Consider the following 27,353-nt stretch of genomic DNA (forward strand, 5'->3'; position numbering starts at 1 on the left):
TTGTGATCAGATGTTTACCAACGCCCGACGCTAACAGAGCCATAGATATGAGTGGCTCTTTGTGTACCGATGTTATGGCCGCGCCCGTCGTTATTGGAACTATTTATTTGCACACAAAAGAGCCACGCATATCTATGGCTCTGTTAGCGACGGGCATTGGTAAACATCGGATCACAAAGAGCCACGCATATCAATAGCTCTGACCATGACCCCTAGAGGATAAATACTGAGTCTCATCACCAGCCAGTCAGACTAGATTGGACGTGGTGGTGGAATGAGGAATTACAGCAAACTATAGAGAGGAAGAGGTTGGAAAAGAAGTAAGATAGTCTTGTAGATGAAGAAAGTAGACAGAAGTACAAGGAGATGCAGCCTAAAGTGAAGAGAGAGTTGGCAAAAGCAAAGGAAAGGGCGTATGGTGAGTGGTATGAGAAGTTGGAAACGGAGGAAGGAGAAAAGGACTTGTACCAATTGGCTAGACAGGGTGACCGAGCTGGGAAGGATGTGCAGCACGTAAAAGTGATGAAGGATAGAGATGGAAATGTGTTGACAAGTGAGGAGAGTGTGCTGAGAAGGTGGAAGGAGTACTTTGAGGGGCTGATGAATGAAGAAAATGAGAGAGAGAGAAGGATGGATGATGTGGGGATAGTGAATCAGGAAGTGTGGTAGATTAGCAAGGAGGAAGTGAGGGCAGCGATGAAGAGGATGGAGAGTGGAAAGGCAGTTGGTCCTGATGAAATACCTGTGGAGGCATGGAGATGTTTAGGAGAGCTGGCAGTGGAGTTTTTAACTAGATTGTTTAACACAATCCTGGAAAGTGAGAGGATGCCTGAGGAGTGGAGAAGAAGCATACTGGTACCGATTTTCAAGAATAAGGGCGATGTAGCAACTACAGGGGTATAAAGTTGACCAGCTACAGCATGAAGATATGGGAAAGAGTAATAGAAGCTAGGTTAAGAGGAGAGGTGATGATTAGTGAGCAGCAGCATGATGCCACATATTCATGTCTTATATCTTCAATCATGAAGACTCTGGAAAGACTCATCCTGGAGCAGCTTCTGCCCATGGTCAAGCCACACTTAGACCCCCTCCAGTTCACCTACCAACCCTAACTGGGAGTTGCGGATGCCATCATTTTCCTGCTTAACCATGCCTACGCCCACCTGGATGAGCCAGCAAGCTCTGTGAGTCATGTTCTTTGACTTTTCTAGTGCCTTCAACACCATCCAGCCAGCTCTACTGGGTGAGAAGCTGACAGCAATGCAGGTAGATGCCCCCCTTGTGCCCTGGATTGTTGACTACCTTACTGGTAGACCACAGTATGTGTGCTTGCAACACTGTGTGTCAGACAGAGTGGTCAGCAACACTGGGGCTCCGCAGGGGACAGTCCTGTCTCCCTTCCTTTTCACCCTCTAAACCATGGATGTCAACTACCACACAGAGTCCTGCCATGTTCAGAAGTTCTCTGATGACTGCTGTAGTCGGGTGCATCAGTGAGGGTGAGGAGGCTGAGTACAGGGCTGTGGTGGGAAACTTTGTCTCGTGGTGTGAGCAGAACAATCTGCAGCTCAACGTGACTAAGACAACGGAGTTTGTTGTTGACCTGAGGAGGGAAATGACACCAGTGACCCGTCTCCATCCAGGGGGTCAATGTGGACGCAGTAGAATAATACAAGTACCTGGGGGTGTATATAGACAATAAACTGGACTGGGCTAAGAACACTGGTGCCCTCTGCAAGAAGAGACAGAGCCATCTCTACTTTTTGAGGAGGCTGAGGTCCTTCAACATCTGCCAGACAATGCTCAGGATGTGGTGTGAGTCTGTGGTGGCCAGTGCTCTCCTATTTGATGTTGTGTGTTGGGGCAGCAGGTTGAGGGTAGCGGATGCAAACAGGCTCAATAAACTGATCTGCAAGGCCGGTGATGTTGTGGGGAGGGGGGGGGGGACTGGATTCTCTGGTGGCGGTTTCTGAGAGGAAGACGCTGTTGAAATTATGTGCCATCATGGACAATGTCTCCCACTCACTCCATGATGTGCTGGTCGGGCACAGGAGTACTTTTAGTAATGGACTCATTCTGCCGAAATGCACCACAGAGCACCACAGAGCGCCACAGGAGGTCATTTGTGCCAGTGGCCATCAAACGTTACAACTCCTCCCTCAGACTCAGACTGTCAGACACTGAGTTAATGGTCATTGGATTGGCCCTGTCAGGTTTTGTTTGCTAGATAGGGTGTTATGTGCACCATGCTTGTTGATATATTTTGTTCTTATTTCTATTTCTTATTCATCTTTTATTTCTATTTGTTTCTGTTTCTATTTTCTTATCTTGTATCTTGTTAGTTTTAGGTATTAAAGCGTGAGTGTCTGTAATAGAACCCACTTTCCCCTCAGGGATGAATAAAGGATTCTGATTCTGATTCTGATCTTCAATCTCAACTGCGGAGGTCACTTAGATGAACTGATTCCAACCTTCTTTGATTTTCTTACCTGGATTATTGAGCATGCAGCAAGATATGTTCAACCCTTCCAATATATGATGGTAATCTTTTGCTATGATAAAGTCAAAAAATTTACACAGCACTTCATTTATTCATTCATTTTTAAAAGTGTTACTATTCATAAATAGGGTATCTTATTTTTAAACAGTAACACTTTTACACACTCTCAAAGACTGTTCTGTTTAAAGCTGAAATATGTGATTTTTCTCCCTGAATAAACGTTTATTTCCTCTGTGTGTGTGATGGAGTCAGGACCCATAATGCTACCAGTCATCTTCACCATGGGTGGAGACTCTCCAGTCTCCATATCCCGCTGTTGAGATGTTTTGACTGTGAAGGACGAACACTGGAAACAACTCCAGCGGGAAAAAAGACTGAAACGTGATGCTCATGTGTCCATGACAACCAATATGACTGTACAACAGTGTTCTCATGACAACCAATATGACTGTCCAATAGTGTTCCCAATTAGTGTGATGTAGTTTGTAATACTACGTTCGCTTTGGTCCCAGGATCCACTTTTACAAGAGTGGGAACCGTTGCCTGCCGAGCTGATGGCACACCAGCCACAATGGCTGCTACACCTTGTTTGTAGTCCTGCTACACCTTGTTTGTGCAGAGTTGTAAAAACCGGGTCCAGGAAGTAAATGTCCAAACCGTGTATTTGCTCCAACCATGTTACTGAACCAGTTGATTTCATTAGCTAGTTTTCCCTACCTAGTTGAGTGGTGGTATTGGCTAGAATCTGCTGGTGTAGTACATGAGTGGAGCAAATACTACATGGTTTGGACTTTTACTTTCTGGACCTGGTTCTTACACCTCTGGTTTGTAGTCCTGCCACACCTTGTTTATGGTGCTGCTACACCTTGTTTGTAGTCCTGCCACACCTTGTTTGTGGTGCTGCTACACCTTGTTTGTAGTGCTGCCACACCTTGTTTGTAGTCCTGCCACACCTTGCTTGTAGTCCTGCTACACCTTGTTTGTAGTGCTGCCACACCTTGTTTGTAGTCCTGCTACACCTTGTTTGTAGTCCTGCTACACCTTGTTTGTAGTCCCACTGCCAGAGGGATGGAGATTGGCGAAATCATGGATTTCAGCTTTAGAGCTTTTAAAAACAGACTCAGCTTAGACTCAGTTTAGACTCAGCTTAGACTCAGTTTAGACTCAGCTTAGACTCAGCTTAGACTCAGTTTAGACTCAGTTTAGACTCATCTTAGACTCAGCTTAGACTCAGTTTAGACTCAGCTTACTCAGTTTAGACTCAGCTTAGACTCAGTTTAGACTCAGCTTAGACTCAGTTTAGACTCAGTTTAGACTCAGCTTAGACTTAGTTTAGACTCAGTTTACTGGGTTTTCATTTTGGAAATAGGTTGTGTTTTTCTTTAAATGTAAAAAAGCGAGTGAGTTGTGTGCTCGGGTGGGATGGTCTGCTCTGGCCACCCCACGGCTCAGTCATTGGTATACTGTTATATATAAGGCAATCCTCGGTCTACTGCCTTCCTACATCTGTGGCTTCACTGCACTGAGAAGTGCAGGCCCTTCCTCCTGTCTTTCTCTGGACTATGTGCTGCTTTCTGTTCCACATGCCCGACCTGAACTGGCTAAACAGGCTTTGGTTCATTCTGCACCTTTAACCCAGAATATGTTGCAGAATGACTGGAAACCTGCAGAGTTCATCTCACTGAGCCGTTTCAAATCCACATTGAGAGCACTTGAAGCTGATTTCACAACATGTACTTGTTTTGTATAATCTGCTTGTCATTTATCTTTTTTCTAAGTTTTTTTTTTGTCTTTTGTTTGTGTTTTCAAATGTGTAATTTTGCAACTGTGTGACTTTGTATCTGTGCTTTCTAATTGCTGCTGCCTGTCTTGGCCAGGTCTCCCTTGAAAAAGAGGTTTGTAATCTCAACGAGATCCTCCTGGTTAAATAAAGGTTAAATAAATAAAACAAATAAATAAATAATTGAGAAAGAGAGAGTGAGAAAGAGTGAGAATGTACACAAACGTATGTCATGCAAATAAAGCACATACATATATTGAGAAAGAGAGAGAGTGAGAAAGAGAAATGGGGAGAGAGAGAGAGAGAGAGAGAGAGAGAGAGAGAGAGAGAGAGAGAGTTGCTCACCTGTTTCAAGGCTCGTTCTATCTCCATGCCCTGAGCCCAGGGCACGGCGGGGTTGGCCAGACAGTCTCCGTTGTTGGCCCTCCTGGAGATGTCGATGCGCTGCTTGTGGAGGAACCTGAAGGCCTCGGTCATGACTTGCACCGCGTCATAGGTCAGCGCTGATGTGTACTACACAGAGACAACACAACAGCACCACAATGAGCCTGGCGTGTGTGTCTGTGTATGTGTGTGTGTGTGTGTGTGTGTGTGTGTGTGTGTGTGTGTGTGTGTGTCCTCTCACTCTGATTTTACTGTCTGCTCCAGGGTACTCCTTCTCTTCCAGGGCCTCCCACCTCTGGTCAAACTTAGACACCAAGGGATCATCAAAATCCACAATCTGGAAGCCTGACACATTCGCGCCGCCATACTGGATTTTTGACAGGTCGCCATCGATGAAGCCCTGAAAACATAGATTCACAGCCAGTTATTCATCTGTTCTTCTATCTACCCGTCTGGCGGTCTGTTGTTTGTCCATGTGTCCATCCACAGTGGACTCACAAAGTATTAGGACACCTTCAGTTTTCCCCCATTTTGATACTACGTTACAGCCATATTCTGAGATGGGTTACATTTTGATACTACGTTACAGCCATATTCTTAGATGGATTACATTTTGATACTACGTTACAGCCATATTCTGACCTGGATTACATTTTGATACTACGTTACAGCCATATTCTGAGATAGGTTACATTTTGATACTACGTTACAGCCATATTCTGAGATAGGTTACATTTTGATACTACGTTACAGCCATATTCTGAGATGGGTTACATTTTGATACTACGTTACAGCCATATTCTGAGATGGGTTACATTTTGATACTACGTTACAGCCATATTCTGAGATGGGTTACATTTTGATACTACGTTACAGCCATATTCTGACCTGGATTACATTTTGATACTACGTTACAGCCATATTCTGACCTGGATTACATTTTGATACTACGTTACAGCCATATTCTGAGATAGGTTACATTTTGATACTATGTAACAGCCATATTCTGAGATGGATTACATTTTGATACTACGTTACAGCCATATTCTGACCTGGATTACATTTTGATACTACGTTACAGCCATATTCTGAGATAGGTTACATTTTGATACTATGTTACAGCCATATTCTGAGATAGGTTACATTTTGATACTACGTTACAGCCATATTCTGAGATGTGTTACATTTTGATACTACGTTACAGCCATATTCTGAGATAAATTATATATTGATACTACGTTATAGCCATATTCTGATATGGGTTACATTTTGATACTACGTTAAAGCCATATTCTGAGATAGGTTACATTTTGGTACTACGTTACAGCCATATTCTGAGATAAATTATATATTGATACTATGTTATAGCCATATTCTGAGATGGGTTACATTTTGATACTACGTTACAGCCATATTCTGAGATGGGTTACATTTTGATACTACGTTACAGCCATATTCTGAGATGGGTTACATTTTGATACTACGTTACAGCCATATTCTGAGATGGGTTACATTTTGATACTACGTTAAAGCCATATTCTGAGATGTGTTACATTTTGATACTACGTTACAGCCATATTCTGAGATGGGTTACATTTTGATACTACGTTACAGCCATATTCTGAGATGGGTTACATTTTGATACTACGTTACAGCCATATTCTGAGATAAATTATATATTGATACTACGTTATAGCCATATTCTGAGATGGGTTACATTTTGATACTACGTTACAGCCATATTCTGAGATGGGTTACATTTTGATACTATGTTAAAGCCATATTCTGAGATAGGTTACATTTTGGTACTACGTTACAGCCATATTCTGAGATAAATTATATATTGATACTATGTTATAGCCATATTCTGAGATGGGTTACATTTTGATACTACGTTACAGCCATATTCTGAGATGGGTTACATTTTGATACTACGTTACAGCCATATTCTGAGATGGGTTACATTTTGATACTACGTTACAGCCATATTCTGAGATGGGTTACATTTTGATACTACGTTACAGCCATATTCTGAGATGGGTTACATTTTGATACTACGTTACAGCCATATTCTGAGATAAATTACATTTTGATACTACGTTACAGCCATATTCTGAGATGGGTTACATTTTGATACTACGGTACAGCCATATTCTGAATGGGTTACATTTTGATATTACGTTACAGCCATATTCTGAGATAAATTATATATTGATACTACGTTATAGCCATATTCTGAGATGGGTTACATTTTGATACTACGTTACAGCCATATTCTGAGATAAATTACATTTTGATGCTACGTTACAGCCATATTCTGAGATGGGTTACATTTTGATACTACGTTACAGCCATATTCTGAGATGGGTTACATTTTGATACTATGTTACAGCCATATTCTGAGATAGGTTACATTTTGATACTACGTTACAGCCATATTCTGAGATAGGTTACATTTTGATACTACGTTACAGCCATATTCTGAGATGGGTTACATTTTGATACTACGTTATGGCCATATTCTGAGATGGGTTACATTTTGATACTACGTTACAGCCATATTCTTAGATGGATTACATTTTGATACTACGTTACAGCCATATTCTGACCTGGATTACATTTTGATACTACGTTACAGCCATATTCTGAGATAGGTTACATTTTGATACTACGTTACAGCCATATTCTGAGATAGGTTACATTTTGATGCTACGTTACAGCCATATTCTGAGATGGGTTACATTTTGATACTACGTTACAGCCATATTCTGAGATGGGTTACATTTTGATACTACGTTACAGCCATATTCTGAGATGGGTTACATTTTGATACTACGTTACAGCCATATTCTGACCTGGATTACATTTTGATACTACGTTACAGCCATATTCTGACCTGGATTACATTTTGATACTACGTTACAGCCATATTCTGAGATAGGTTACATTTTGATACTATGTAACAGCCATATTCTGAGATGGATTACATTTTGATACTACGTTACAGCCATATTCTGACCTGGATTACATTTTGATACTACGTTACAGCCATATTCTGAGATAGGTTACATTTTGATACTATGTTACAGCCATATTCTGAGATAGGTTACATTTTGATACTACGTTACAGCCATATTCTGAGATGTGTTACATTTTGATACTACGTTACAGCCATATTCTGAGATAAATTATATATTGATACTACGTTATAGCCATATTCTGAGATGGGTTACATTTTGATACTACGTTAAAGCCATATTCTGAGATAGGTTACATTTTGGTACTACGTTACAGCCATATTCTGAGATAAATTATATATTGATACTATGTTATAGCCATATTCTGAGATGGGTTACATTTTGATACTACGTTACAGCCATATTCTGAGATGGGTTACATTTTGATACTACGTTACAGCCATATTCTGAGATGGGTTACATTTTGATACTACGTTACAGCCATATTCTGAGATGGGTTACATTTTGATACTACGTTAAAGCCATATTCTGAGATGTGTTACATTTTGATACTACGTTACAGCCATATTCTGAGATGGGTTACATTTTGATACTACGTTACAGCCATATTCTGAGATGGGTTACATTTTGATACTACGTTACAGCCATATTCTGAGATAAATTATATATTGATACTACGTTATAGCCATATTCTGAGATGGGTTACATTTTGATACTACGTTACAGCCATATTCTGAGATGGGTTACATTTTGATACTATGTTAAAGCCATATTCTGAGATAGGTTACATTTTGGTACTACGTTACAGCCATATTCTGAGATAAATTATATATTGATACTATGTTATAGCCATATTCTGAGATGGGTTACATTTTGATACTACGTTACAGCCATATTCTGAGATGGGTTACATTTTGATACTACGTTACAGCCATATTCTGAGATGGGTTACATTTTGATACTACGTTACAGCCATGTTCTGAGATGGGTTACATTTTGATACTACGTTACAGCCATATTCTGAGATGGGTTACATTTTGATACTACGTTACAGCCATATTCTGAGATAAATTACATTTTGATACTACGTTACAGCCATATTCTGAGATGGGTTACATTTTGATACTACGGTACAGCCATATTCTGAATGGGTTACATTTTGATATTAAGTTACAGCCATATTCTGAGATAAATTATATATTGATACTACGTTATAGCCATATTCTGAGATGGGTTACATTTTGATACTACGTTACAGCCATATTCTGAGATAAATTACATTTTGATGCTACGTTACAGCCATATTCTGAGATAAATTATATATTGATACTATGTTATAGCCATATTCTGAGATGGGTTACATTTTGATACTATGTTGTAGCCATATTCTGAATGGGTTACATTTTGATACTATGTTGTAGCCATATTCTGAGATGAGTTACATTTTGATACTACGTTACAGCCATATTCTGAGATAAATTACATTTTGACTAACTACCGATGCAACTTACAGTACTATTTGAGAAATTGTAAACGCATTCCCACGGGGCCATTCCATACTGGTCATTCACCAGTAAACAAAAACAGAAACGTTTAACCGAATTAACAGATCTCATAATGAAGTTGTATCAACAACACTCAGCTGCTCCTTCTCCAGAGCTCTACAAGCAAAGGTGACATTTACATTCATTCATTCATCATCAGTTGCTTCTCCGGGGTCGGGTCGCCATGGCAGCAAGCTAAGTAGGGCACTCCAGACGTCCCTCTCCCCAGCAACGCCCTCCAGCTTCTCCTGGGGGATTCCAAGGCGTTCCCAGGCCAGATTGGACATGTCCGAGCTCCTCACCCTATCTCTAAGCCTGAGCCCAGACACCCTACGGAGGAAACTAATTTCAGCTGCTTGTATCCGCGATCCAGTCATACAAGCCATCTGGTCCTTGTATACGCAAAGTGAGAGCTGTATCCGCATTCTTGGCACATTCAAACACGTTTTCGGTGGGTGTCGGACTCTGCCAAGGTTGTCCCTTGTCTCTGATTCTGTTTGTGATATCCATGGAGAGGATCTCAAGGCACAGCCAAGGTGAGGAGTGTGTCCATTTTGAGAACCTCAGAATTGCATCTCTGCTCTTTGCAGATGATGTGATTTTCTTGGCTTCATCAGAATGTGACCTCCAGCATGCACTGGGGCAGTTTGCAGCTGAGTGTGAAACGGCCGTGATGAGAGTCAGCACCTCCAAGTCTGAGGCCATGGTTTTCTACTGGAAAATGGTGGATTGCTCCCTCCGGGTTGGGCATGAGTTGTTGCCTCAAGTGAAGGAGTTCAAGTGTCTCGGGGCTAAATTTACAAACAGAATTCAATCTACTCTCCACTAAACAATCTGAACAGATGCTGTTTAGGTCTAGATGATCATGGAGCTTCCGAGATTTTAGCCCACAAGCTACATATAAATCAGAATCTACCCATATAATTCCTGAAATAAAAACCCAATGTGGACGGGCGTCCGGGTAGCGTGGCCGCGATCACCAACATGGGGATCGCCGGATCGCATCCCCGTGTTATCGCCGGCTTGGTCGGGCATCGCCAGTTGTGGGTATGTGTCCTGGCCGCTGCACTATTGCCTCCTTGTCTTAAACAGGTTAAATATATAGTCAAATATATAGAATATAGTCAATCATGTGTATGTATCTGAAGATTGCTGTGTTGTTATTCCATGTTAAGTACACTGAGAGCCGCGAAACCGAGTCAAATTCCATTTAGTGAGAACCTACGTGGCCAATCAACATGATTCTGATTCTGATTCTCAAAATGCAACATTTCATTTTGGCTGTAACGTATCAAAATGATGAAAAAGGGAAGGGGTCTGAGTACTTTCTCCATGAACTGTATGTCTTGCTCTCTGCATATTGACCGACTTTTCACTGACAAATGAAATGGGAAATGGGTGGCTGGTGTTGGCACAGTAAAACTTACCAGGTTGGCTATAATGTAATGATAGCCTTTTACATGCCTGCCGATGGTGATGACCTGTGAAGAGAAGAGGAACAAAGAGTAATGTAATCAAGAACAACACTTAATTAAAGAAACCTCAGTGGCATGAATATTTAACGACCAGGGGAAGGTGATGAACACCAGCTGATAAGCTCTTCTTCCCCTGCGCTGGAGGCTTGGTAGAAATAACCGGATTATGTAAAACACTTAATAATAATAATAATAGTAATACATTTTATTTGTGGAAGTCTTTCAGAGCACTAAAGGAAACCTTACAGAACACAATAAAACCAGCAGCACTGCGTCAGACAGCATAAAATCACAACAAAGCAGGGTAGACAATCAAAAGTTAACACAACAGATACGTATAAAATCATCATCTGCACAAAACTCAGTGAAGTGTGGATCAGACTGAATATACCAGTTTGAAAAGGTGCGTTTTGAGATGGGATGTGAAGGTTGAAAGAGAGTCAGTGTTGTGAATGTCTTGTGGGAGAGAGTTCCATAGGCAGAGGGCAGAATGGCTGAAGGCTCTAGACCCCATGGTAGTCAAGGTGGGGGGGGAGAATGACTGAAGGCTCTAGACCCCATGGTAGTCAAGGTGGGGGGGGGGAGAATGACTGAAGGCTCTAGACCCCATGGTAGTCAAGGTGGGGGGGGGGAAATGACTGAAGGCTCTAGACCCCATGGTAGTCAAGGTGGGGGGCGGAGAATGACTGACGGCTCTAGACCCCATGGTAGTCAAGGTGGGGGGGGGGAGAATGACTGAAGGCTCTAGACCCCATGGTAGTCAAGGTGGGGGGGGGAGAATGACTGAAGGCTCTAGACCCCATGGTAGTCAAGGTGGGGGGCGGAGAATGACTGACGGCTCTAGACCCCATGGTAGTCAAGGTGGGGGGGGGAGAATGACTGAAGGCTCTAGACCCCATGGTAGTCAAGGTGGGACAGGGGCAGAATGACTGAAGGCTCTAGACCACATGGTAGTCAAGGTGGGGGGGGGATGACTGAAGGCTCTAGACCCCATGGTAGTCAAGGTGGGGGGGGGAATGACTGAAGGCTCTAGACCCCATGGTAGTCAAGGTGGGGGGGGGGAGCAGAATGACTGAAGGCTCTAGACCCCATGGTAGTCGAGGTGGGGGGAGGGGCAAAATGACTGAAGGCTCTAGACCCCATGGTAGTCAAGGTGGGAGGGGGGCAGAATGACTGAAGGCTCTAGACCCCATGGTAGTCAAGTGGCCCGATGGTGTAGTGAGTTGGGGAGCAGACGAGGATCTGAGAGTGTAGGAGGGCATGTGGATATGAAGGAGTTGGGAAAGTAGCATTGAGTTCGCGGTGTAAATGACGCATTACTGAGGCAGCGTTCAGCTTCATGGCACAATGCTGTTTATCTGAAAACCAACATCTTAGATTCTAAAAATTCTGGGATTCATTTTAGTCTATTCAGCCTCTGGGGTGGCAGTAGCTTAGAGGTAGAGCAGGTTGGCAAAATCTGATGGAGGTGAGCCTGAGCAAGATGCCTTGCCCCTAGCTGCTCCTGATGAGCTAGTTGTTACCTTCTATGGTTGATACCACCATCAGTGTGTTTGTGTGTGTGTGTGTGTGTGTGTGTGTGTGTGTGTGGTTGAATGTGAGGCATTAATTAAATTTTTTAGGGAGTTGTTCCTTATCTGATGAGAGAGTGTAAGGACAGGATGTTGTGTTGCTGTAAAGCCCCTTGACGCAATCTGTAATTTGTTATATTAGGCTGTACAAATAAAACTGACTTGAAGGAAAAAAAAATCCTTACACTTGTTATCAGTGATAACTAAGGGAAAGGTTATGAAACCCAATGGCTCGTCTGAAACAAAATATAGTTTTCAGACAAGTTAAATATTTTGCTGAGTGTGTGTGCTATTATGACTTTTTAAAGACATGCAGGACTTTTACCCCTCTGATTTTAGTATGAAGTCTAACTAAGTGTGTTGATGCTCAGTAATCCAGGGAAGAAAATCAAAGTGAACTAATTTGACTGGGAATGTTCTCATTCATCCAGGTCGTCATGGTTCTCCAAAGGAGTTGAATCAAGTGCAACTGGACTTGGTATATATCCGTGAAGACGTGTCGCCTCTCATCCAAGAGGCTTCCTCAGTTCGTGCCTTTCTGACCAGACCAAGCTAGTCTGACTGGCTGCTGATGAGACTCAGAATTTATCCTCTAGGAGTCGTTGTCGGAGCTATAGATGTCCGTGGTTCTTTTGTGTACCGATGTTTGGCCGCGCCCGTCGCCATCGGAGCTGTTGATTTGCATTTGTTTAGCAGCGACGGTGGTTGGGGGTGTTAGTCTCGACTTCATTGTTCAGTGGTCATGAGAGTGGTTGGAGCCGTTAGTGAGCGACTGTTGTTCTTGGAGGCTAGGCTTCTTGAGTCTCCTGGGTAGAGATGAAAGGACGGCATTGTAAGTGGGAGATAGGTGGTGTCGCAGACCTCCTCCTCTGTTGAGGGATGGTTTTTCCAGTTTCTCATAGATGGCTTCCTTCACCCCCCTTTCAAACCATCTATCTTCCCTGTCCAAAATGTGTACGTTGCTGTCCTGGAAGGAGTGTGTCTTCTCCTTTAGGTGTAGATAGACTGCTGAGTCTTGTCCTGAGGAGTGTGGCCTTCTGTGTTGGGCCATCCGTTTGTGTAGCGGTTGTTTGGTTTCTCCGATGTATAGGTCAGTGCAATCCTCATTGCATTGTACAGCATACACCAGATTGCTTTTCCGGGTGTGTGGTACACGGTCTTTGGGATGAACCAGTCTTTGTCGGAGTGTGTTGCTGGGTTTGAAGTATACCGGGATGCGGTGTTTGTTGAAAATTCTCCCGAGTTTCTCGGAGACCCCAGAAACATACGGGATGACTGTGTTATTCCTTCTGTTCCTTTTCTCCTCATCACTCACCTGGTTGGTCTTTGTGGAACGTGTTGCAGTTTTCACAAAGGTCCAACTGGGGTAGCCGCAGGTTTTTGAAGCTCCCCTCAGGTGTTTGTGTTCTTCTCATTGGGCCTGAGTGCTGCTGGGCACATTGTCAGCTCTGTGTTGCAAAGTTCTGATGATGCTCAGTTTGTGTTCCAGCGGGTGGTGTGAGTCGAAAAGTAGATATTGGTCTGTGTGTGTAGGTTTCCTGTAAACCCCAATGGGGAGGCTCCTGTCTTCCCCAATGTGGACGTCACGGTCCAAGAAGGGCAAACTGTTGTTCTTTACGTCCTCCCTTGTGAACTTAATGTTCTTGTCCACTGAGTTGATGTGTTTGGTAAACGCTTGCACCTCTTGTGTTTGGATTTTGTCCAATGTGTCGTCCACATACCTGAACCAGTGGCTCGGAGGTGTTCCTCTGAAGGAGTTCAGGGCCCTGTGTTCTACCGCTTCCATATATAAGTTGGCCACAATGGGCGATACTGGCGAGCCCATTGCACAGCCGTGTTCCTGTCTGTAAAACTGGCCCCTGAATTGGAAATATGTAGTGTTCAGGCAAAGGTCCAGTAGTTGGCAAATCTGGTCTGGGCTGAGGTTGGCCCTATTGTGGAGGACGTCGTCCCGTAGCAAACGTTGCCTCACAGTTTCCAAAGCATCCATTGTTGGGATGCAGGTGAATAATGAGGTCACGTCGTAGGATACCATGGTTTCATTCGGTTCCAGTTTTACGCCTTGGACCTTGTCCACAAAGTCAATGGAGTTTTGGATATGGTGAGGTGTTTCGCCCACTAAAGGGGTCAAGATGTTGGCTACATGTTTGGCAATGTTGTATGTGACCGAGTTTATGCTGCTGATGATGGGCCTGAGGGGGCTTCCATCTTTATGGATCTTAGGGAGTCCATATATGCATGGAATGTTATCTTGTGGGTAGAGACGGTGGTATTGTACCTGATCAATGGTTCCTCCTTTCTGTAGTTTCTGTAGGTACTCTATTATTCTCCTCTTGTAACCACTAGTAGGATCACGTCCCATAGGTTCATAGGTGTTGGTGTCGCTGAGTAATGACGTGATCTTGGCGTGGTAGTCTGTGGTGTTGAGGATAACCGTGCATCTCCCCTTATCTGCTGGAAGGATAGTGATTTTTTTCATCCTTGCTCAGGGCTGTCACGGCTTTCCTTTCCTCCATGGTTAGGTTGGAAGGAGGGAGTTTCACATTGGACAGAGCTGCTGATACCTTTAACCTAAGCTGTTCCGCCTCGGTTTCCGTTAGCTTGTTTTTCCTTATGGCTGATTCTGTGGATGTGATGAGGTCAACTATAGGTAGTTGTTTGGGTGTCATAGCGAAGTTCAGTCCTTTGGCTAAGGCCTCCTTCTCTGATTGGGTAAGTACCTTGTCCGACAGATTCTTGATCCATCTTTTCTGCATTCCGTTTTGTGTGGGATGTTCTGTCTTTTGTCTCCAGGTAAGTATATCTGCTTGGCTAGTGTTGCTGGTTCGTCGCTGTAAGTTTTGAAACTTCCTTCTCTGCCTTTCTTTGGTTTTGTGGTGTAGAGATAGTTGGGTTTTCTTGGTGAAATCGGTGATCCTCTCCAAGAGTGCACCAGGCAAGTGGGATGTTAGTTGCTGGAGTAGTTGGTCAGATTTCTCCTTCAGCCCTTCAATAGTGAAATGGACCTGTCTCACTCTTTCATTCAGGAGTTGATTCTGTGCCTTCTCTATGATTCTGTCTGCTCTATGTCCTTTTATTGTGGTACACAGGCGCAGGCTAGTGGGTATGAGCCTGTGTTGTCTGCATCTCAGATTGAATCGCAAGTGGTTTCTGTAGTCCGCAATCTTCGGAAACAAACAAACAAACAAACATCGGATCACAAAGAGCCACGCATATCAATAGCTCTGACAACGACTCCTAGAGGATAAATACTGAGTCTCATCAGCAGCCAGTCAGACTAGCTTGGTCTAGTCAGAAAGGCACGAACTGAGGAAGCCTCTTGGATGAGAGGCGAAACGTCTTCACGGATTTATACCAAGTCCAGTTGCACTTGATTCAACTCCTTTGGATAACCATGACCTCGATGAATGAGAATATTCACAGACACAAAAAGCATTGTCAAGCCCAAGAACAAATTAAACAAAAATGGGAAGGGAAACAAATACACGCGCAATACCCAAAAAGAGTAGGTGAGAAAGATGTAGACCAACATATGACCAACCAATGGCTCAAAACAGCTGGGCTGAAATCCAAACAGAAGGCTTTATCATCGCTGCCCAAAACCAGCCCATCTAGACCAATTACTACCGGAGCAAAATCCTCCAAGATGGCACAGACCCAGCATGCAGGATATGTAGTCACTTCCAGGAAACCATTGACCATATGGTGGCAGGGTGTCCTGAGCTGGCCAGAACTAAATACCTACAAAGACACAACAAGGCCGCCACATACCTGCACTGGATTGCCTGCAAAGAATTCAACATCAACACAAAAGAAAAATGGTACAAGCAAGAGCCCCAAACAGTAAAAGAAAAAGGCCACATCACAATCTTATGGGACAGGCCAATACAGACAGATCGTGAGATAAAGGCCAACAGACCAGACATCATCACCAAGAACAAAAAATAAAAAAGCTGCCTACTAATCGACATGTCCATGCTGACTGAAAGAAGCACCTCAGTAAAAGTAACTGAAACACTGTCCAAATATAAAGACCTTGAAATCCAGACTGAACAAATGTGGGGAATGAAAACCACAACAGTACCAGTAGTGATAGGAGCCCAGGGACTTGTAAAAACCACAACAGTACCAGTAGTGATAGGAGCCCAGGGACTTGTAAAAACCACAACAATACCAGTAGTGATAGGAGCCCTGGGAATTGTAAAAACCGCAACAGTACCAGTAGTGATAGGAGCCCTGGGACTTGTAAAAACCAGTAGTAGTGATAGGAGCCCTGGGACTTGTAAAAACCAGTAGTGATAGGAGCCCTAGGGCTTGTAAAAACCACAACAATACCAGTAGTGACAGGAGCACTGGGACATGTAAAAACCAGTAGTAGTGATAGGAGCCCTGGGACTTATAAAAACCAGTACTGATAGGAGCACTGGGACTTGTAAAAACCACAACAGTACCAGTAGTGATAGGAGCCCTGGGACGTGTAAAAACCAGTAGTTATAGGAGCCCTCGGACTTGTAAAAACCAGTAGTGATAGGAGCCCTGGGACTTGTAAAAACCACAACAATACCAGTAGTGATAGGAGCCCTGGGACTTGTAAAAACCACAACAACACCAGTAGTGATAGGAGCCCTGGGACTTGTAAAAACCACAACAATACCAGTAGTGATAGGAGCCCTGGGACTTGTAAAAACCACAACAATACCAGTAGTGATGGGAGCCCTGGGACTTGTAAAAACTACAACAATACCAGTAGTGATAGGAGCCCTGGGATTTGTAAAAACTACAACAATACCAGTAGTGATAGGAGCCCTGGGACTTGTAAAAACTACAACAATACCAGTAGTGATAGGAGCCCTGGGATTTGTAAAAACTACAACAATACCAGTAGTGATAGGAGCCCTGGGACTTGTAAAAACAACAACAGTACCAGTAGTGATAGGAGCCCAGGGAATTGTAAAAACCACAACAGTACCAGTAGTGATAGGAGCCCTGGGACTTGTAAAAACCACAACAACACCAGTAGTGATAGGAGCCCTGGGACTTGTAAAAACCACAACAATACCAGTAGTGATAGGAGCCCTGGGACTTGTAAAAACCACAACAACACCAGTAGTGATAGGAGCCCTGGGACTTGTAAAAACCACAACAACACCAGTAGTGATAGGAGCCCTGGGACATGTAAAAACCACAACAATACCAGTAGTGATAGGAGCCCTGGGAATTGTAAAAACCGCAACAGTACCAGTAGTGATAGGAGCCCTGGGACTTGTAAAAACCAGTAGTAGTGATAGGAGCCCTGGGACTTGTAAAAACCAGTAGTGATAGGAGCCCTAGGGCTTGTAAAAACCACAACAATACCAGTAGTGACAGGAGCACTGGGACATGTAAAAACCAGTAGTAGTGATAGGAGCCCTGGGACTTATAAAAACCAGTACTGATAGGAGCACTGGGACTTGTAAAAACCACAACAGTACCAGTAGTGATAGGAGCCCTGGGACGTGTAAAAACCAGTAGTTATAGGAGCCCTCGGACTTGTAAAAACCAGTAGTGATAGGAGCCCTGGGACTTGTAAAAACCACAACAATACCAGTAGTGATAGGAGCCCTGGGACTTGTAAAAACCACAACAACACCAGTAGTGATAGGAGCCCTGGGACTTGTAAAAACCACAACAATACCAGTAGTGATAGGAGCCCTGGGACTTGTAAAAACCACAACAATACCAGTAGTGATGGGAGCCCTGGGACTTGTAAAAACTACAACAATACCAGTAGTGATAGGAGCCCTGGGATTTGTAAAAACTACAACAATACCAGTAGTGATAGGAGCCCTGGGACTTGTAAAAACTACAACAATACCAGTAGTGATAGGAGCCCTGGGATTTGTAAAAACTACAACAATACCAGTAGTGATAGGAGCCCTGGGACTTGTAAAAACAACAACAGTACCAGTAGTGATAGGAGCCCAGGGAATTGTAAAAACCACAACAGTACCAGTAGTGATAGGAGCCCTGGGACTTGTAAAAACCACAACAACACCAGTAGTGATAGGAGCCCTGGGACTTGTAAAAACCACAACAATACCAGTAGTGATAGGAGACCTGGGACTTGTAAAAACCACAACAACACCAGTAGTGATAGGAGCCCTGGGACTTGTAAAAACCACAACAACACCAGTAGTGATAGGAGCCCTGGGACATGTAAAAACCACAACAATACCAGTAGTGATAGGAGCCCTGGGACTTGTAAAAACCACAACAACACCAGTAGTGATAGGAGCCCTAGGGCTTGTAAAAACCACAACAATACCAGTAGTGATAGGAGCCCTGGGACGTGTAAAAACCACAACAATACCAGTAGTGATAGGAGCCCTGGGACTTGCAAAAACCACAACAATACCAGTAGTGATAGGAGCACTGGGACATGTAAAAACCAGTAGTAGTGATAGGAGCCCTGGGACTTGTAAAAACCAGTAGTGATAGGAGCCCTAGGGCTTGTAAAAACCACAACAATACCAGTAGTGATAGGAGCCCTGGGACTTGTAAAAACTACAACAATACCAGTAGTGATAGGAGCCCTGGGATTTGTAAAAACTACAACAATACCAGTAGTGATAGGAGCCCTGGGACTTGTAAAAACTACAACAATACCAGTAGTGATAGGAGCCCTGGGATTTGTAAAAACTACAACAATACCAGTAGTGATAGGAGCCCTGGGACTTGTAAAAACAACAACAGTACCAGTAGTGATAGGAGCCCTGGGATTTGTAAAAACTACAACAATACCAGTAGTGATAGGAGCCCTGGGACTTGTAAAAACAACAACAGTACCAGTAGTGATAGGAGCCCAGGGAATTGTAAAAACCACAACAGTACCAGTAGTGATAGGAGCCCTGGGACTTGTAAAAACCACAACAACACCAGTAGTGATAGGAGCCCTGGGACTTGTAAAAACCACAACAACACCAGTAGTGATAGGAGCCCTGGGACTTGTAAAAACCCCAACAGTACCAGTAGTGATAGGAGCCCTGGGACGTGTAAAAACCACAACAGTACCAGTAGTGATAGGAGCCCTGGGACTTGCAAAAACCACAACAATACCAGTAGTGACAGGAGCCCTGGGACATGTAAAAACCAGTAGTTGTGATAGGAGCCCTGGGACTTGTAAAAACCAGTAGTGATAGGAGCCCTAGGGCTTGTAAAAACCACAACAATACCAGTATTGATAGGAGCCCTGGGACTTGTAAAAAAAAGGGGGATGGATAAATACACCCAACGGATCTTGGGGTAACATCAGAATACAGGAAGTACAGAAGATGGCACTACTTGGAACATCTCATATCCTAAGAAAGGCACTATCCATCAAATAGACTTCGGCCTCATTCTAACCCTAGGCCCAAGGAATGGACCCGCCCGCTTATTATGTTTTATTATGGCATGAAGTTAAAGGACATTTGTGTAATGACAATAACAATAATAATAATAATAGTGATAGTGATAGTTGAGACAACTATCACTCCTGAGTGAAGTTGAGAAAAACTCCACCATCAAAGAGAGAAAAAGGAAACAACTGGAACGAAAACTCAACATCAAACAGAAGAATAATATACCAATAGTCAAAGAGATGCTAAAACAACAGATCCAAGCAAAGGCACAGAGACTGAGGAGATTCGACAAGAGGAGCAAGTTCTTTTGGCAAAACAAGATCTTCAAAGAAGATGCCAGATTTTTTTATCATAAGCTGAGCAAGAAGAAGATAGACGTCAATGAATCTCCTACAATGGCAAAATGGCAGCGCCCGTGAGTGCTGCGGCTCTTTGCTCTCCGAGTTGGTGCTTAATTTTGTTTGTCTGGTCGCTGCTACTAATAAATCTGTATCAGTCAACTAATTCTGACAGTCATCAGGACTTTGTTAACATTGGAGTTGCTCATAGCAGGGCAATAAAATCATCTTTCCATCGGACTCACGACATCCCGACACCATTACCAGAACACCGGGTTCCCCATGGATTGTCATCCCGGAAAAGCGACGCAGATGCCGGCAAGAGAGAAAACAGAAGCGCGGATGCAGGGCAGGGATGCAGGGCGGGTCTCTGTGCCAGACTACGGAGAGACCCACACAGACCACCCATCCCCAGCCTGTTCCTCTCAAATGCCAGGTCCGTTGTCCACAAGATCGGAGATCTGGAGCTATCTGTGGCCGCAAACAACTCAATACGGAACTGCAACGCCATGATAACCACGGAAACTTGGCTAAACTCCTCAATCCCTGACACCGCTGTTGAGCTGACTGACAGGTCGCTTCACAGACAGGGCAGGTCGCTTCACGGACAGGACAGGTCGCTTCACAGACAGGGCAGGTCGCTTCACGGACAGGACAGGTCGCTTCACGGACAGGACAGGTCGCTTCACAGACAGGGCAGGTCGCTTCACAGACAGGACAGGTCGCTTCACAGACAGGACAGGTCGCTTCACGGACAGGACAGGTCGCTTCACAGACAGGGCAGGTCGCTTCACGGACAGGACAGGTCGCTTCACGGACAGGACAGGTCGCTTCACAGACAGGGCAGGTCGCTTCACAGACAGGACAGGTCGCTTCACGGACAGGACAGGTCGCTTCACGGACAGGACAGGTCGCTTCACGGACAGGACAGGTCGCTTCACAGACAGCACAGGTCGCTTCACAGACAGGACAGGTCGCTTCACGGACAGCACAGGTCGCTTCACAGACAGGACAGGTCGCTTCACAGACAGGACAGGTCGCTTCACAGACAGAGCAGGTCGCTTCACAGACAGGACAGGTCGCTTCACAGACAGCACAGGTCGCTTCACAGACAGCGCAGGTCGCTTCACAGACAGGGCAGATCGCTTCAGACAGCACAGGTCGCTTCACAGACAGGACAGGTCGCTTCACAGACAGGACAGGTCGCTTCACAGACAGCGCAGGTCGCTTCACAGACAGGGCAGGTCGCTTCACAGACAGGACAGGTCGCTTCACAGACAGGGCAGGTCGCTTCACAGACAGGACAGGTCGCTTCACAGACAGGGCAGGTCGCTTCACAGACAGGACAGGTCGCTTCACAGACAGGGCAGGTCGCTTCACAGACAGGACAAGTCGCTTCACAGACAGGACAAGTCGCTTCACAGACAGGACAGGTCGCTTCACAGACAGGACAGGGCAGGTCGCTTCACAGACAGCGCAGGTCGCTTCACAGACAGGACAGGTCGCTTCACAGACAGGACAGGTCGCTTCACAGACAGGGCAGGTCGCTTCACAGACAGGGCAGGTCGCTTCACAGACAGGACAGGTCGCTTCACAGACAGCGCAGGTCGCTTCACAGACAGCGCAGGTCGCTTCACAGACAGGGCAGGTCGCTTCACAGACAGGACAGGTCGCTTCACAGACAGGGCAGATCGCTTCACAGACAGGACAGGTCGCTTCACAGACAGGACAGGTCGCTTCACAGACAGGACAGGTCACTTCACAGACAGGACAGGTCGCTTCACAGACAGGACAGGTCGCTTCACAGACAGGACAGGTCGCTTCACAGACAGGACAGGTCGCTTCACAGACAGGACAGGTCGCTTCACAGACAGGACAGGTCGCTTCACAGACAGGGCAGGTCGCTTCAGACAGGACAGGTCGCTTCACAGACAGGACAGGTCGCTTCACAGACAGGGCAGGTCGCTTCACAGACAGGACAGGTCGCTTCACAGACAGGACAGGTCGCTTCACAGACAGGACAGGTCGCTTCAGACAGCACAGGTCGCTTCACAGACAGGACAGGTCACTTCACAGACAGCACAGGTCGCTTCACAGACAGCAGAGGTCGCTTCACAGACAGGACAGGTCGCTTCACAGACAGGGCAGGTCGCTTCACAGACAGCACAGGTCGCTTCACAGACAGGGCAGGTCGCTTCAAAGACAGGGCAGGTCGCTTCACAGACAGGACAGGTCGCTTCACAGACAGGACAGGTCACTTCACAGACAGGACAGGTCGCTTCACAGACAGGACAGGTCGCTTCACAGACAGCGCAGGTCGCTTCACAGACAGGACAGGTCGCTTCACAGACAGGACAGGTCGCTTAAGACAGCACAGGTCGCTTCACAGACAGGACAGGTCCCTTCACAGACAGGACAGGTCGCTTCACAGACAGGACAGGTCACTTCACAGACAGGACAGGTCGCTTCACAGACAGGGCAGGTCGCTTCAGACAGCAAGGTTGCTTCACAGACAGGACAGGTCCCTTCACAGACAGGACAGGTCACTTCACAGACAGGACAGGTCACTTCACAGACAGGACAGGTCGCTTCACAGACAGGGCAGGTCGCTTCACAGACAGCACAGGTCACTTCACAGACAGGGCAGGTCGCTTCACAGACAGCACAGGTTGCTTCACAGACAGGGCAGGTCGCTTCACAGACAGGACAGGTCGCTTCAGACAGCACAGGTCGCTTCACAGACAGGACAGGTCACTTCACAGACAGGACAGGTCACTTCACAGACAGGACAGGTCGCTTCACAGACAGGGCAGGTCGCTTCACAGACAGGGCAGGTCGCTTCACAGACAGGGCAGGTCGCTTCACAGACAGGACAGGTCGCTTCAGACAGCACAGGTCGCTTCACAGACAGGACAGGTCACTTCACAGACAGGACAGGTCGCTTCACAGACAGGGCAGGTCGCTTCACAGACAGGACAGGTCGCTTCACAGACAGGACAGGTCGCTTCACAGACAGGACAGGTCGCTTCACAGACAGGACAGGTCGCTTCAGAGACAGCACAGGTCGCTTCACAGACAGCACAGGTCGCTTCACAGACAGCACAGGTCGCTTCACAGACAGGACAGGTCACTTCACAGACAGGACAGGTCGCTTCACAGACAGGGCAGGTCGCTTCACAGACAGCACAGGTTGCTTCACAGACAGGACAGGTCACTTCACAGACAGGGCAGGTCGCTTCACAGACAGCGCAGGTCGCTTCACAGACAGGGCAGGTCGCTTCACAGACAGGACAGGTCGCTTCACAGACAGGGCAGGTCGCTTCACAGACAGGACAGGTCGCTTCAGACAGCACAGGTCGCTTCACAGACAGGGCAGGTCGCTTCACAGACAGGACAGGTCGCTTCAGACAGCACAGGTCGCTTCACAGACAGGACAGGTCGCTTCACAGACAGGACAGGTCGCTTCAGAGACAGCACAGGTCGCTTCACAGACAGCACAGGTCGCTTCACAGACAGCACAGGTCGCTTCACAGACAGGACAGGTCACTTCACAGACAGGACAGGTCGCTTCACAGACAGGGCAGGTCGCTTCACAGACAGCACAGGTTGCTTCACAGACAGGACAGGTCACTTCACAGACAGGGCAGGTCGCTTCACAGACAGGACAGGTCGCTTCACAGACAGGGCAGGTCGCTTCACAGACAGGACAGGTCGCTTCACAGACAGGGCAGGTCGCTTCACAGACAGGACAGGTCGCTTCAGACAGCACAGGTCGCTTCACAGACAGGACAGGTCACTTCACAGACAGGACAGGTCGCTTCACAGACAGGGCAGGTCGCTTCACAGACAGGGCAGGTCGCTTCACAGACAGGGCAGGTCGCTTCACAGACAGGACAGGTCGCTTCAGACAGCACAGGTCGCTTCACAGACAGGACAGGTCACTTCACAGACAGGACAGGTCACTTCACAGACAGGACAGGTCGCTTCACAGACAGGACAGGTCGCTTCACAGACAGGGCAGGTCACTTCACAGACAGGACAGGTCACTTCACAGACAGGGCAGGTCGCTTCACAGACAGGACAGGTCACTTCACAGACAGGACAGGTCACTTCACAGACAGGACAGGTCGCTTCACAGACAGGACAGGTCGCTTCACAGACAGGGCAGGTCGCTTCACAGACAGGGCAGGTCGCTTCACAGACAGGACAGGTCGCTTCACAGACAGCACAGGTCGCTTCACAGACAGGGCAGGTCGCTTCACAGACAGGACAGGTCGCTTCACAGACAGGACAGGTCGCTTCACAGACAGGACAGGTCGCTTCACAGACAGGACAGGTCGCTTCAGAGACAGCACAGGTCGCTTCACAGACAGCACAGGTCGCTTCACAGACAGCACAGGTCGCTTCACAGACAGGACAGGTCACTTCACAGACAGGACAGGTCGCTTCACAGACAGGGCAGGTCGCTTCACAGACAGCACAGGTTGCTTCACAGACAGGACAGGTCGCTTCACAGACAGGGCAGGTCGCTTCACAGACAGCGCAGGTCGCTTCACAGACAGGGCAGGTCGCTTCACAGACAGGACAGGTCGCTTCACAGACAGGGCAGGTCGCTTCACAGACAGGACAGGTCGCTTCAGACAGCACAGGTCGCTTCACAGACAGGGCAGGTCGCTTCACAGACAGGACAGGTCGCTTCAGACAGCACAGGTCGCTTCACAGACAGGACAGGTCGCTTCACAGACAGGACAGGTCGCTTCAGAGACAGCACAGGTCGCTTCACAGACAGCACAGGTCGCTTCACAGACAGCACAGGTCGCTTCACAGACAGGACAGGTCACTTCACAGACAGGACAGGTCGCTTCACAGACAGGGCAGGTCGCTTCACAGACAGCACAGGTTGCTTCACAGACAGGACAGGTCACTTCACAGACAGGGCAGGTCGCTTCACAGACAGGACAGGTCGCTTCACAGACAGGGCAGGTCGCTTCACAGACAGGACAGGTCGCTTCACAGACAGGGCAGGTCGCTTCACAGACAGGACAGGTCGCTTCAGACAGCACAGGTCGCTTCACAGACAGGACAGGTCACTTCACAGACAGGACAGGTCGCTTCACAGACAGGGCAGGTCGCTTCACAGACAGGGCAGGTCGCTTCACAGACAGGGCAGGTCGCTTCACAGACAGGACAGGTCGCTTCAGACAGCACAGGTCGCTTCACAGACAGGACAGGTCACTTCACAGACAGGACAGGTCACTTCACAGACAGGACAGGTCGCTTCACAGACAGGACAGGTCGCTTCACAGACAGGGCAGGTCACTTCACAGACAGGACAGGTCACTTCACAGACAGGGCAGGTCGCTTCACAGACAGGACAGGTCACTTCACAGACAGGACAGGTCACTTCACAGACAGGACAGGTCGCTTCACAGACAGGACAGGTCGCTTCACAGACAGGGCAGGTCGCTTCACAGACAGGGCAGGTCGCTTCACAGACAGGACAGGTCGCTTCACAGACAGGACAGGTCGCTTCACAGACAGCACAGGTCGCTTCACAGACAGGACAGGTCGCTTCACAGACAGGACAGGTCGCTTCACAGACAGCACAGGTCGCTTCACAGACAGGGCAGGTCGCTTCACAGACAGGACAGGTCGCTTCACAGACAGGACAGGTCGCTTCACAGACAGGGCAGGTCGCTTCACAGACAGGACAGGTCGCTTCACAGACAGGACAGGTCACTTCACAGACAGGACAGGTCGCTTCACAGACAGGGCAGGTCGCTTCACAGACAGGGCAGGTCACTTCACAGACAGGACAGGTCGCTTCACAGACAGGACAGGTCACTTCACAGACAGGGCAGATCGCTTCACAGACAGCACAGGTCGCTTCACAGACAGGACAGGTCGCTTCACAGACAGCACAGGTCGCTTCACAGACAGGGCAGGTCGCTTCACAGACAGGACAGGTCGCTTCACAGACAGGACAGGTCGCTTCACAGACAGGACAGGTCGCTTCACAGACAGGGCAGGTCGCTTCACAGACAGGGCAGGTCGCTTCACAGACAGGGCAGGTCGCTTCACAGACAGGACAGGTCACTTCACAGACAGGGCAGGTCGCTTCACAGACAGCACAGGTCACTTCACAGACAGGGCAGGTCGCTTCACAGACAGGACAGGTCACTTCAGACAGGGCAGGTCGCTTCACAGACAGGACAGGTCACTTCACAGACAGGACAGGTCGCTTCACAGACAGGACAGGTCGCTTCACAGACAGGACAGGTCGCTTCACAGACAGGACAGGTCGCTTCACAGACAGGACAGGTCGCTTCACAGACAGGGCAGGTCGCTTCACAGACAGGGCAGGTCGCTTCACAGACAGGGCAGGTCGCTTCACAGACAGCACAGGTCACTTCACAGACAGGACAGGTCACTTCACAGACAGGGCAGGTCGCTTCACAGACAGGGCAGGTCGCTTCACAGACAGCACAGGTCACTTCACAGACAGGGCAGGTCGCTTCACAGACAGGACAGGTCACTTCAGACAGGGCAGGTCGCTTCACAGACAGGACAGGTCACTTCACAGACAGGACAGGTCACTTCACAGACAGGGCAGGTCGCTTCACAGACAGGACAGTCAGGTCCAGGGATACCGGTACGAACAGAGGAGGGGGGCTATGTGTGTACGTGAAGTCCAACTGGTGCACACAGAGCTGCGTTATAGACGGCCACTGTTCCCGTGATCTGGAGTCTCTGTCAGTGTTGTGCAGACCCTTCTACTTACCAAGAGAGCTAACAGTAATAATTTTGACAGCTGTCTACATCCCACCCGACGCAAATGTTAGCCTATCTCTGGCTCACCTCCACCAAACCATCAGTAAGCAGCAGAAAACACATCCTGACGGTGTCCATGTGATCGCGGGTGACTTTAACAAAGCATGCTTAAAGTTGGTGCTTCCCAAATTTACTCAGCCTGTTAACTGCCCTACCAGGGGTAAAAACACCCTTGATCATGTCTATTGTAATTTAAAGCATGCATACAGGACAGTGCCCCTCCCCCACCCAGGGCTCTCTGACCACCTCTCCCTGCTCCTCCTCCCTACCTACACCTCCCTCAGGAGGACAGCAAAGCCATGTACTAAAACCATTACAACTTGGCCTGAGGGAGCACTGTCTCAACTCCAAGACTGTTTTTCAAACCCAGACTGGTCCATTTTTGATCAAGGGGATCTCCAGGAATACACGGAAACTGTACTTTGTTTATATTAACACCTGCATTAGCAATGTGACTGTAAATAAACGCATCCGTGTTTTTCCCAATCAAAAGCCACGAATGACCTCAGAAGTACGCAAACTTCTCAATGCACGGGACAGGGCCTTCAGGTCAGGGGACAGAGCTTTATACGC

At 46.8% G+C, this 27,353-nt stretch overlaps 1 protein-coding gene across 3 annotated transcripts in view; it reads right to left on the bottom strand.

The window, feature by feature from the left end:
• The window catches only part of gria2b (glutamate receptor, ionotropic, AMPA 2b), a 188,221-nt gene that overhangs the window by 25,118 nt on the left and 135,750 nt on the right, over positions 1-27,353 (bottom strand). For all 3 annotated transcript variants that reach the window (XM_056291251.1, XM_056291253.1, XM_056291252.1), the window contains exons 5-7: positions 10,614-10,667; positions 4,906-5,064; positions 4,626-4,793 (exon numbers count right to left, since the gene is read on the bottom strand). In XM_056291251.1, the coding sequence (XP_056147226.1) occupies positions 4,626-4,793; positions 4,906-5,064; positions 10,614-10,667 (381 nt within the window). The remainder of the gene's footprint in view (positions 1-4,625; positions 4,794-4,905; positions 5,065-10,613; positions 10,668-27,353) is intronic.

The sequence above is a fragment of the Lampris incognitus genome, chromosome 1, assembly GCF_029633865.1.
Source record: "Lampris incognitus isolate fLamInc1 chromosome 1, fLamInc1.hap2, whole genome shotgun sequence".
Classification (NCBI taxonomy): Eukaryota; Metazoa; Chordata; class Actinopteri; order Lampriformes; family Lampridae; genus Lampris; species Lampris incognitus.